Source organism: Trematomus bernacchii, unplaced genomic scaffold, assembly GCF_902827165.1.
Source record: "Trematomus bernacchii unplaced genomic scaffold, fTreBer1.1, whole genome shotgun sequence".
Taxonomy (NCBI): domain Eukaryota; kingdom Metazoa; phylum Chordata; class Actinopteri; order Perciformes; family Nototheniidae; genus Trematomus; species Trematomus bernacchii.
The window spans coordinates 373999-386981 of NW_022987890.1; the positions used below are offsets into that span (position 1 = coordinate 373999).

Here is a 12983-nt window from a genome sequence, read left to right on the forward strand (position 1 = left end):
CAGCAAGAGAGTAAAGAAAATAACCAGTATAAGGCAGTAGCGTGGCGTGGGGAAAAATTTAGGGGAAGCCCATTTTTTTGGGTTGGTTGGGGGGGGGGGGGGGGGGGGGGGTCAATAACGTAACCAGATGAGTGATTACAGCGCCCGGTATCATTTTACACACATTTGTATCACACATATGAAGGACTTGCACACACCGGTTATCTAACCGACAGGTCCGCACGCACTCTCCAGCCGAAACTCTCGTTTTATTAATTTAAGCATTTCCTTATTAATTTATGCAGACACACCCCCCCCCCCCCCCCCCCCAAATGCAATACCAGCCGCTCAATGCGCAGTGCAGATTCGGTAATGAATAAAAAAGAAGCATTCATTCACAAAGTAAATCGGAGACCTTTAAAGTTTTATGTACACATCAAAGTATCAGTAGGCGTGTATGAAACACATGAATTCAAAAACAATTATGTACAGAAACATTTGCATGCAATAGTCCACCTTCTCTTCCCTTCCCTTTCTAACACACGGCAAGTGCAGCAACAGTCCTCGTCTCTGTAATTAGCTCAGTAGTAAGTAACTAAAAAATATAAACAATCTCATCTCTTCAGGTGAAATCGCCAGCCGCCTCTGAAGGGAAGCCAGAGTTACACGGGTTGCGTTCGAATACTCCAAAAAAACAGCTCCTAAGTTCTAACCCTATCGTCTATTCCTTGACCTCGGAGTGGAACGTCATGGGGTTAAGGGGGAGTGGATAGGAGAATTCAAAAGGACTTAGGAGAAGAGACTGTGGGTGTTTCTCAATCGCGAGTAAAGCTGCTTCAGAGCCACTATTTCAAGCATACTACGTCATCGAGTGCCGCCGAAGTACTGTTCCAATCTCCAGCATACTTGGAAATCTACCGAGCCCGGCGTACTCCGTTTGGAGAAATATCGAGGCTGCACATGAGTAGACTCCGCGGTCTTAAAATCCCCACAATGCTTTGCGCACGGACCAATTTCCCCAAATCTGTGGCGGAAGATGTAAGGCGGGGCCTCTCATATGACGCACAACTGCACACTTGCTAGCCTGTTCGACTCTTTGTTTTCCAAATGCCAGGAAGTATTCTTGACTCGCTTCTGAAGCAAGATGCTCGGCAGACATGTGCTACCAAGCAAGCGTACTCGCGATTGAGAAACACCCTGTGGCACTTTAGAGAATCCGACTGCACTTTCACTATCCGACGTGTTTATGATGCGCCAGCGGAGGTCATAAATGTGCGCCTGCTGCGGTGGGGAAACTATGGAAACTACAGTTTTCTATACAGCGGACTACAACAGGGATGTTTAATAAGAACGAGGGACTACTGTAAACTCATCTAGAGACTCTGCACCGTGCTCTGATGCTGTTATGCTTTATGAACGGGGACAACAGAGAAAGATATTCTTCATGACCAAAGTTGGAATTGAAATAAAAAAGGAAAGTGAAACTTATGCTCGTCACCCTCTCCCTCCGGTCCACATTAATACAAATGATCCCAATACGTATGATTGTGTGAACTATGAAAAGATCTTAAAATAAATACAAATGTATTTATTATAAACGTTAGTCCTTAACATCTATCACTGTGTATATCACCATTCAAACATCTTTTAAAAAGTTGAACAAACCCCACACAGCTTAGTAAAGACTGTGAAATGTTGACTTTATTTGATCATTTCAGTCAAAACTAACGTTCACATTTCCCTTTTTGATTATAATACTGATGAACGTTCAAAACAAAGCACTTTGGCAACTTACCACATACGTTTTGAACCGTAACTTTCATGATATCATTTCTCGTTCATAATCGATTGTTTCCGTGAACGACCGGACATTCCCTCGGCTTAAATGCCGCGGCCGCAAGGCATTGTGGGGCAGCATTTTCTCCTCTCATGTCGGTTAGGGAGGTCCAGTGGTTCCTAAGCTAAAGGAGGTTATAAAGGAAGTTTGAAACCTCCTTTCCTTTCATCTAGAGAATTCGAACGGCACTTATCATGGCTGCCACTGAGGGACTTCCGGGTCATTTCACTCCGTTAGGAAGGTTCCTAAGCTAAATGGACTATTCGACCGCAACCCTGGCTTCCCTTGGCATGGCCCTGACCAATCACAGGTTGGCAGGGGCATCACGTGGGCCTCATCTGATTGGTCAATCCCTCAATTTTCTTCACCAAGGGAAGCTTGATCCGACTGGCCTCCTCTCGCACCAGTGAATGCAATCTACTGTTTCACCATAACATCTAGAGGGGCGCTGTTTGTTTCACTCTTTGTAAAATACTCAATGAGAGTGGGGGAGAGACGGGCCGGCAGCAACACACAGCAAAGGAGAATTATCGAAACAAAACAAAGTGTTTTTATTTATTTATTTAAATTATAACTACAATCCGAAAAAACAGGGGAAGCCTGGCTTCCCTTGGCCTCCGGGAGAAAACGCCACTGGTATAAGGCACACAACATTCTAAAATTGGCCATTTTCTTTTTGGTACTTAAAGGTGGGGTAGGTAAGTTTGAGAAACCGGCTCGAGAGACACTTTTTGTTATATTCCATGGAATGCTCTTAACATCCCGATAGCAATGAATATTTTAAGTGCTTTGACAAAAAATCCATACAAAAATGTCATCTGTGGAAGCCGTAGTAGGCTACTGTAAAAAGCACGACCAATCATTTTAACCGGCCCGGCTAAAATAACTGGATGGCCTACCTGTGTGTTGGAGGAGGGGCTCTGTGAGGAAGTGGCAGATTTTTTACGGCTGTGTATTTTCAAATTCTAGCGATCTCGAGCTGGTTTCTCCAAAATTACCTACCCCACCTTTAAGTAGATTCTGTTGCATGTTTTTTCTTTAGTGGAGTCATGAGAACTCACGAAGGACGCTTTGTACATAACATCCGCAGGTCATTGGTCACTAGTCCTCATGTACTCGTGAAGATAATAACCACAGCATTGTTTGAATGTGAACTGTACAGAAAAGTGAGCTACTCAAACCCTCTGTAAACTTCCATTTGGACAAAAGGCAATCAAGGAGAGGTTGGAGTTAAATGCAATCACATTTCTCAAATGATGGACTTTAGCCTGGTGGCATTTCCACAGTGTCAGTGACAGCAGTGCATTAATTACTGTTACATATTATATCAGACATCTCCATTTGGATGCAGCCTATTTTTATAAAGGGTCCAGGGTCCATTTTGATGAGCTGGCAATGCAAACAAAAATTAACCCTGACCTTCCTCAAGCTCCGAATAAACAGTTCAATTTTACACCGCAGCACTTATAGACATCTTATTAAGCAAACACATTTTCTCCACGCGAAGAAAGTGAGCTTTATCCAGTTTTCTCCACTATAAGGGGACCCTAAGGTGAACTTCATCCAGTTTTCTCCACTATAAGGGGACCCTAAGGTGAACTTCATCCAGTTTTCTCCACTATAAGGGGACCCTAAGGTGAACTTCATCCAGTTTTCTCCACTATAAGGGACCCTAAGGTGAACTTCATCCAGTTTTCTCCACTATAAGGGACCCTAAGGTGAACTTCATCCAGTTTTCTCCACTATAAGGGGACCCTAAGGTGAACTTCATCCAGTTTTCTCAACTATAAGGGGACCCAAAGGTGAACTTCATCCAGTTTTCTCCACTATAAGGGGACCCAAAGGTGAACTTCATCCAGTTTTCTCCACTATAAGGGACCCTAAGGTGAACTTCATCCTGTTTTCTCCAGTGGAAAGGCACCTTACAGAGTACATTATCTGGTTTACTCCACTGGAAGGGCAGCTAGAGTCCACTTCATCCCCTTTCCTCTGCTCTTAGGTATCCCTATGGGAACTCTATGCATTATCTCCACTGAAAAGGCACCAATGGGAGACATTTTATCCAGTTTTCTTTGATGTTGGGACATGTTTAATCCACAATACAGGCCTCCAAAAGGGAATGTTTCTATGCAACATTATGGGTCAGCTGCACAATTGTATTTCAGTTATTCAGACCACATTTTCTTCATGCACCCCGTGATTGCTGCATGAGGACGCAGAATAGAGAGAACTTACAAATGTGTACATGACATCCTGAGGATAGCGTTGGTCATCCTTCTGGTCTTGTGATGATGACAATGGCAGCAGTGTTTACATGTATACGTTCAGAATAGTGAGCTACCATGACCAATATACTGTGTGCAAATGAACATACATGTCAAGGAGAAAAAAGTACATTATTTTGTTCCAAAATGTACCTCAATGTTCATTATATTTCACCACATAAAAACGGCAAAATAAATGTTTATTTCCTAAAATGTAATTGCTCATAACAGCTGATATCTTCATGGCAAACTCCCACTACTTTAACAGATAATAACAAAGGTGTACACAGAGTATTTAAAACATTTATTGAGTATCATCACAGAGTACAAGTGACACCAGACAGAAAGCACTTCCTCTCTTGTCCCATGTGTTTCCTCTCAAAGGCTTTACATGGTTAACAACAGAGGTCCAGTAGCTCTAGTGCACAGATTAACCTCCATCATTTTCTTTTTGCATAATAGATCTGTGGATATGTTTCTTTCTAGTTTCACCTAAAATGTCCTGGTAACGTTATATAAAACATAGATTTAATTATAAAAGCATCTGTTACCGTGCAGTAATAAACTAGTGTTTTTTTAGCCCCGTCTAAAGGCCTTAATGTGCGTTCACACAAATCCTACCAATCCACTCACTTCCTACTCAGTTCAGTGCCAGTATTTAAACTCATATCTGGTAAAAACTAATACATACTTTCACCAGTTCTTCGACATGATAGTGTGCTACTTTTGCAAAACATGCTGCTGCTTTAAGGACTTCTGTTTGTGTATTTCAACAGGCTTGGGGCTGCATTCATGTTTCCTAACCCTATCTAACCCCAAAAAGAGAGCCTATCAGTGGTGGAAGAAGTATTCTGATCCATTACTTAATACTCCACTACAAGTAAAAGTACCACATTGAGAATGTTACTTAAGTAGAAGTATTATAGCGTCAGGAAAATGTACTCAAAGTGTGTGAAGTAAAAGTACTCATTACAGAAAGAAAGTCAAAATTCTTAAATGACTTATTTTGAATAATCTGGTAAATCCTCACATTTGATCAAAATGAAATATGAAATGTTTTTGGTTTGTGAATTGCTAGTGTTTCTGGGTGTATTTAAACACAATGCTGGACAGTTTAATCAACATCAAAACATATATATTTTTAAAAGTTCTTTGTATGTTTCGTAACTTAAAATGAAAGTAATATAAGCAGTGTAATTTACACAGTGGACTAAAATGTACCATATTTCTTTCTTGGATGTAGTGTAGTACAAGTATAAAGTGCCACAGGAAGAAAATACATATATAAAAGTAACCCACATGTGTACCATTACTTTCCACCACTGGAGCTTACAGCTAGCCGTGCGAAACCAGCAGATACACCGGTCGGACCCTCGATTAAAGGAGTTCTTATTTTGGGGATGAATTGAGGGTTTTACTTAACGCTGACGACGGAGGTTTTGTGCAGAGACTCCATGACGGCGGCCAGGCGGCTGCACAGGTCGTGGGCCGGCGTCACCGGGACTTTGGGGGGGTCTTTGAGAACGATCCTCTCAGCAGAACCGTCCAGAACCCGCGGCAGAAACTCCCCCAGCTTCTCCTGCAAGGAGTCTGAAAACAGGAAGAGCAGCACAGGTAAAGAGGGGTTATGTAAGCGCTTTGAGCACCAGGAGAAGCGCTATATAAATCACATTAGTTGATATAGTTCCCTTTTGAGCTAAAAATAAATCACATGCGCAAACTTTGTTGTACAAATCAAAGTGACCCTCTTTCCACTTTTATGTCTGTTTTTAATTGTTTGGTTACCTTAGGTGCAATGAAAGTAATTGTTATTAATATTATTATTATTTTAGAGCATTTACTGTTTAAAGATACTACTTCTTCTAATTGTGCTCAGATAAGGACGCATGGAAATCTGCAGATTAAGAATACGAAGCAGAATAGAAAATAGTTTATTAATCTCTGGGGGGATTAGGGTTTTGTTACAGTTGCTCCATCTTAAAATACAATAACATCCAGGCTGAAGACTTTTCTTTTTGCCGCTGCTTTTAATTGAACTATTCACATCTTAAACTGCACTGTAACTTTTAACTTTTATCCATGTATTTTTTCTTTTAATGTTTATTTTATTATCTTTTCTTTTTAATGACTGATTTTAAATGCCATTTTCATAATGTCTTCCATTTTTGTAAAGCACTTTGAATTGCCTTGTGTTGAAAGGTGCTATATAAATAAACTTGCCTTGCCTTGCCTTGCCTTACAAGTGTAAACATAGAGAAACTAAAATGGAAATACTCAAATATAGTCTAATTATGTCCAAATAGTAATTAAGTACAGTGATTGAGTAAATGTACTTTTCCACCACGGGGTCAAACCATGTGTGACCCTTTTTCACCTGGGTATAAACAAGTGATCTGCAGCTGTGTTTTATTTCAGAATAAATAATAATAATGGAATCAAACTGATTGAACTCTCTCACCATGATCAAATCACAAATCAAAACTCACCTCTTCAGAACTGCTTTTAATCTGTCATTAATGTTGTGTTTTATATGTTTTTTTAAGTGTGTTGTTCTAATTATGTTTTGTGTCTTTGAGTTTCAAGAAAAGCGCTCTATAAATAAAACACATTATTATCAGAGGTGGGAAGTAGTGAAGTACAAATACTTCTATCTGTACTCAAGTACATTTTTCTGATATCAGTACTTTACTCCACTACTTATTATTCTGACTTTGTTTTTACTTTGAAATACCTGTACTTTCTACTTCTTACATGTTGAACACAAATACCTGTACTTTCTACTTCTTACATGTTGAACACAAATACCTGTACTTTCTACTTCTTACACGTTGAACCCAAATACCTGTACTTTCTACTTCTTACATGTTGAACACAAATACCTGTACTTTCTACTTCTTACATGTTGAACACAAATACCTGTACTTTCTACTTCTTACATGTTGAACACAAATACCTGTACTTTCTACTTCTTACATGTTGAACTCAAATACCTGTACTTTCTACTTCTTACATGTTGAACACAAATACCTGTACTTTCTACTTCTTACATGTTGAACCCAAATACCTGTACTTTCTACTTCTTACATTTCCCAAACAGGCTGGTTCCTTTAGTTTGAATGTGTGTTTGGTGGCGTGATCATTATTATTTAGAGTCATTGCGTGCCTATTGATTTGAACACGATCCGTGTATCCATCATTTCCTGGTCTTCTCTAAAGAAGAGGGACCAATGAAAACGTTGTCATGTTGCCGTTGTTCAGCATGGAAACATTCATTAGCTAACAATGACATTATTGTTCTATTAATATAAAGGGAGGTCAGGTACTCTTTAAAACAGCTGCTAGTTATGGGTACTTTTTACTGAAGTACATTTCAAAGCCCTCTTTACTTTGACTTGAGTAAAGAAGTTTAGTCAGTACTTCTACTTTCACCAGAGTATTTTTAAACACGAGTATCTGTACTTCTACTTGAGTAAAGGATGTGTGTGCTTTTGCCCTCTCTGATGACTGAGTATTCGCTCCTCCTACCCTCCATGTCTCTCCCCAGGCAGCAGCACCAGTGGCTCCGGATGCTCTCCATGGCGTCCCTGTCTTCTCGGGTCGGACTCTGCTCTCGACTCATCAGGTGAAGGCAGGGGATCACAGCCTCCTCCATGATGGAAACACCCTCCTCCACACTGTGCTGATCCCCACTGCAGAACAGCTGGGACGCACTGTCATTCATCGCCTGCAGGAGGTCAAGAGGTCAAGGCTTTTATTGTCACTAGTATATATAGCTTATAGTATATCATATCTGAGGTCACAGGCTCCTCCCACAGAGCAACACAATACAACAGATACACATAGTTAAAAGTGCAAGGAGAGTCTATAGACAAGTCATTGGGATATGATATATTAGATACATCAATTGTAAGTTGCAAACAAATTATTTATCGAAGGAGGACGAGGAGGAGGAGGAAGAGAGAGTTATCATCTTACTGTTTTCTGTGTTTAATTACTTTGCCAAACAGTATTTATAAATAGAATACAATTCCTTTATGTCAATGCACCAGGTACAATGACCTGTATCCTGCATTCTGACATATCAACAATAAATACATATATCTATGAACACAGATATATCTATGAACACAGATATATGTATGAACACAGATATATGTATGAACACAGATATATGTATGAACACAGATATATGTATGAACACAGATATATGTATGAACACAGATATATCTATGAACACAGATATATGTATGAACACAGATATATGTATGAACACAGATATATGTATGAACACAGATATATGTATGAACACAGATATATCTATGAACACAGATATATGTATGAACACAGATATATCTATGAACACAGATATATGTATGAACACAGATATATCTATGAACACAGATATATGTATGAACACAGATATATCTATGAACACAGATATATGTATGAACACAGATATATGTATGAACACAGATATATGTATGAACACAGATAGAGATCTAAACTAATTATAATTGTTATTTTTGTATGCTTTACTATTGAGCTCAGCTTTGTATCCACACTCTGCCTGTGTTACTCACAGTGAGACATTTCCTCCTGTAGACGGAGATGAGAGATTTCTCTAAGCCCCGCCTCTCTCCGTGCACCAGCAGCCCGCTGTTCGTCTCGTAGGCGTGAGCGAGGAAAATCAGAGCCTCTCGCATCCTAAAGAAACACAACAGCGTTTAACAAAACAAGAGAAACAACACCTGAGAGACTCACACCTGAGAGACTCACACCTGAGACACTCACACCTGAGAGACTCACACCTGAGAGACTCATACCTGAGAGACTCACACCTGAGAGACTCACACCTGAGAGACTCACACCTGAGAGACTCACACCTGAGAGACTCACACCTGAGAGACTCACACCTGAGACACTCACACCTGAGAGACTCACACCTGAGAGACTCACACCTGAGACACTCACACCTGAGACACTCACATCTGAGAGACTCACACCTGAGAGACTCACACCTGAGACACTCACACCTGAGAGACTCACACCTGAGAGACTCACACCTGGAGTCACATGTTGAACATTAGATCTCACTTAGATTCAGTGTTTAAGAATGTGTTGTATGGATGTATGTGGATGCCAAAAAAATCCGTATAAACACGTCATTCTCCACAAAAAAATGCAGTCCTACTATTGGTAAGAAACTCCTTTTTTTGTATGTAAACAAATCATTGAGAGATATTTTAAAGGGGGAAACACTTCAGGTTATCATCTCAAGCTCAGAATTGTATTCCTGCTTAAAGGTGGGGTAGGTAATTCTCTTCAGATACACTTGTTGTTATATTCCATGGAATGCTCTTAACATCCTGATAGCAATGAATATCTGAAGTGCTTTGACAAAAAATACATAAATAAATATCATCTGTGGAAGCTGTAGTTCTGTAAAAAGCACGACCAATCATCTGAGCCGGCCCGGCTAAAATAACTGGATGGCCTACCTGCCTGTCAGCCTTCCATCTGTGCACAAACTTATCTCGTGCCCTCATTGGCCATGTGCGCGTTCGTGTGTGTTGGAGGAGGGGCTCTGTAAGGAAGCGGCAGATTTTCTCCGGTTGTGTATTTTCAAATTCTAGCGATCTCGAGCCGGTTTCTCCAAAATTACCTACCCCACCTTTAAGGGCTGTGAAATATAGTCAAAGTTTTTACAAAGTATTTCTTGATTTTAGTGAAACTATTTGAAGTGTTAAAACGTTGTCCTTCTCACTAGAAGAGTAAGAACCTTATACACGCTCATATGTATTCTTCATTATGTTGTATGTGCAGAATGATGATTGCAACTTTTCCTTTAGTTACGTTTCAAATAAATCTGTGGTATTTGATGTTTCTTTGTTAATCTGACACATGCCGGTTGTTGTAAACGTACTTCCCGTGTTGGTAGTGCTCCAGTCCGGTCAGCAGGTAGACGAACACCGTCCTGAAGAGCCTGTAGTCATCGTGCCACTGCTGTAAAGAAACACGGGACAAACAACAGTCAACATCAGTATCGTCTACGTAAGGGCTGGGGATTTGTTTGACAATGAGAAATAAATCCAATACCACCAGACTTATCCTTTTAATGAGTCTGGTATTCTGTAATGTTGTTTAATTGGTATTAGTACTAAACAGATACCTCTAGTGTGTCTCTTTTCAGATCATTGTCATATAGTCATATATAATGGATGGTATTTGTATTATTTGTTTACGTCACTTTTATTTGTTTGTTGAGCACTTCCAGTAATTGTCACATGGGTGTGTTTTGTGTATTTAGGTCACCAGAGGCCTGTACGACGAAGCCGGTTCAACATAACCTGGATATGTTTGAGTTACCCGGCTTACCTAATCCAAAACAAACGCGCTCTCGCTAAGCGGTCCTACGACGCTGGTTATCAACTCGTTAACTCAAGCCAGCTGTGCCCTATCTAGTTATGTGCGCGTTCACATGAAAGGGGCGGGGTTAGCAACATTTGACCAATCACAAACATGGAGAAGCGTACTGACAGCGCAGCGTCATAGTTCCTGAATGAAAAGTGAACTATAATATCCAGCCGTTCAGCACAAGTTACCATGGAGATCTAGCCCGCTAAAAAGTGAACCAGCGTCGTAGCTGTCATTTTTTCGGTTGATCGTTTTTGTCCGTGTAGTTGTCGTGTTTTGATTTTGTTTATGAAATATCGTCAAACTATCTTACTTCAGTATGGACTTTCTCTTTGAAAATGCGTCGCAGCTTATAGCCAAGCTTAGCCTCTCGGCGACTCAAACTGAATTGGAAATTGAGCCGCTACACCCAGTGAAAATATAACAAAAATGAACAGCATGTATCCCTGAATATTGTGAGCCCACCAGGTACTCGTCCATGTCCATGTCCTCGGGCTTGATGAGGCGCAGCTTGGTTCGAGCTTCCCTCATGATGCTGATGGCTCTGCAGACACATGAAGAAGATGAATGTTTTTATTTGACTGATACAGGAACAGTGAGCTGCAGGTCTCTGCTCTGCACACTAGAGGGCGGAAAAGCCATGCTCTAAGAAGTATTCAGATGAAGTAATACCATGATCCTAAAATACACCATGACACATAACAGTCCTGAAATGAAAAAGTAACATGAGTATTGTCACCCATGACCTTTAAGGCAGAGGTGGACAGAGTAATCAGATCCTTTACTTAAAGGGACCATGTCATGCTATTCCGGTTATTACCCGTCGTGTGTTATGAAGGTTTTTCTGCATGTAAACGGTCTGCAAAGTCACAAACCCTCAAAGTACACCCTGTAGCGAGTAAAACTCTAACACAGAAAATACCTGTCTATGTGCAAATGGACCAATCTGCGGACTTCCTCACACACACACACACACACACACACTCAATCTTCTCTCAGCTGCAGCTCCGCCGATTTCTTCTCCCTGAGACGGCGGGACGCGGCGAGGCTGTGAGTCGGTGTGTGAGCACACACACAAACTCACAGCCAGGCTGCGGGTGTGTGTGTGTGTTCGGGCTGGGTTTCGCTGTGTCTCGCAGACGGGCTCATAGGGAGGGGGGCGGCAGGAGCTCCAACAAGGCGTGTAGGACAGAGAGTGAATACACATACTATACAGAGATGCTGTTTGAGAAACCAATGTGAGTTTGGAACATTGAACAATGTAAATCTATTCTAGTAGACCTCAACAATGGAATTACGATCAGTAGAAATGGCCATGACATGGGACCTTTAAGTAAAAGTACTAATGTTGTACTGTAAAAATACTCTTTTATAAGTCCTGCATTGAGGAAATAGCTTAATTAGCAAAATGTAGTTAAGGTATTGAAGGTAAGAATGTCATTTTAAACTGTTGAATGTAAAAGAAAATAAAACAAGAAAAACACAGAAAAAAAATCAAATGAAATAAATAACAAAAATGACTACTGAATAGTTGATTAACCGACTAAGCTGTTGGCTCGTTTTTTATGCAAAACATTTGTACTGTTACAGTAACTAAAGTTGTAAAAAGTAAAAAAGTATTATATAAGCCCTTTGAATAGTTGTGTAATATAAGTATAGAGTGTCAGTAAATAAAACTGCAAGTACCTCAAATACTTGCAGTTGTCTAAATGCTTATAATGTTTGTTGTATAGCACGTCTAATTGCCTTGTGTTGAAACGTGCTGCTATAATAAACTTGTTTTTAAAAGACAGATATCTGAGATTCAACAGGGATCTTTTCCTCTTGTGTTATTCGTGGCCGTACCTCTCGTCGAAGCTCAGGTTGCGGTCGGTGAACTGCTCCAGCAGCGTCCTCTCGATGATACGGTTTGGCGCTTTGTTCTGGAAGAAGTAGACCAGAGAGTGCTGCAGGCGCACGTCCTCCGAGGGGGTCGTCTCCTCCTGGGAGAGCTCGAACAGCCGGGAGTACTCCTCATGGAAAGCCTGAGGAGCAGAGGGGGGGGGGTGGTTAGAGGTTTTAAAGGTCCCCTATTATACTGTTTCTCATCAATATATCACAGGTCTCAGATATATACAGAACATGTCTCTGATTGGCTGAAACACCAAACAGATCATTGTAGCATTACCCATAATCCCCTCTGTTTCAGCCCTGTTTCCAAAGTGCTGATTCTCTGTCTGTTACTTTAGATGAAAAAAAGGAGCCCCTCCCCACGCCCCTCTGAGAGAGATTTGGTTATAAAGAACACAATGGTGCTCTAGGAGGAGATTCAGGTGATAAGGTGGGGGGGGGGGGGGGGGGGGGGGTACCTTGGTTGGTGATTGGCTAATGGTTACACAAGACAAAACATCGTTATGACATCATCAAGTGGCCAAAATCTGATCAGCTCATTTTCAAACAGGTTTTTATAGAAATGGATCAGGACTTTTTCAGGTTTATTTAACCTCACA

The 12983-nt window shown here is 40.8% G+C and overlaps 1 protein-coding gene across 2 annotated transcripts in view; it reads right to left on the reverse strand.

Moving 5' to 3' along the window:
- Positions 1-4369: 4369 nt before the first annotated feature.
- usp28 (ubiquitin specific peptidase 28) overlaps positions 4370-12983 on the reverse strand; it is a 43724-nt gene continuing 35110 nt past the window's right edge. For both annotated transcript variants that reach the window (XM_034114385.1, XM_034114387.1), the window contains exons 21-26: positions 12340-12518; positions 10960-11038; positions 10004-10083; positions 8661-8784; positions 7606-7804; positions 4370-5670 (exon numbers count right to left, since the gene is read on the reverse strand). In XM_034114385.1, coding sequence (XP_033970276.1) covers positions 5495-5670; positions 7606-7804; positions 8661-8784; positions 10004-10083; positions 10960-11038; positions 12340-12518 — 837 coding nt within the window. In that variant the 3' untranslated portion in view covers positions 4370-5494. The remainder of the gene's footprint in view (positions 5671-7605; positions 7805-8660; positions 8785-10003; positions 10084-10959; positions 11039-12339; positions 12519-12983) is intronic.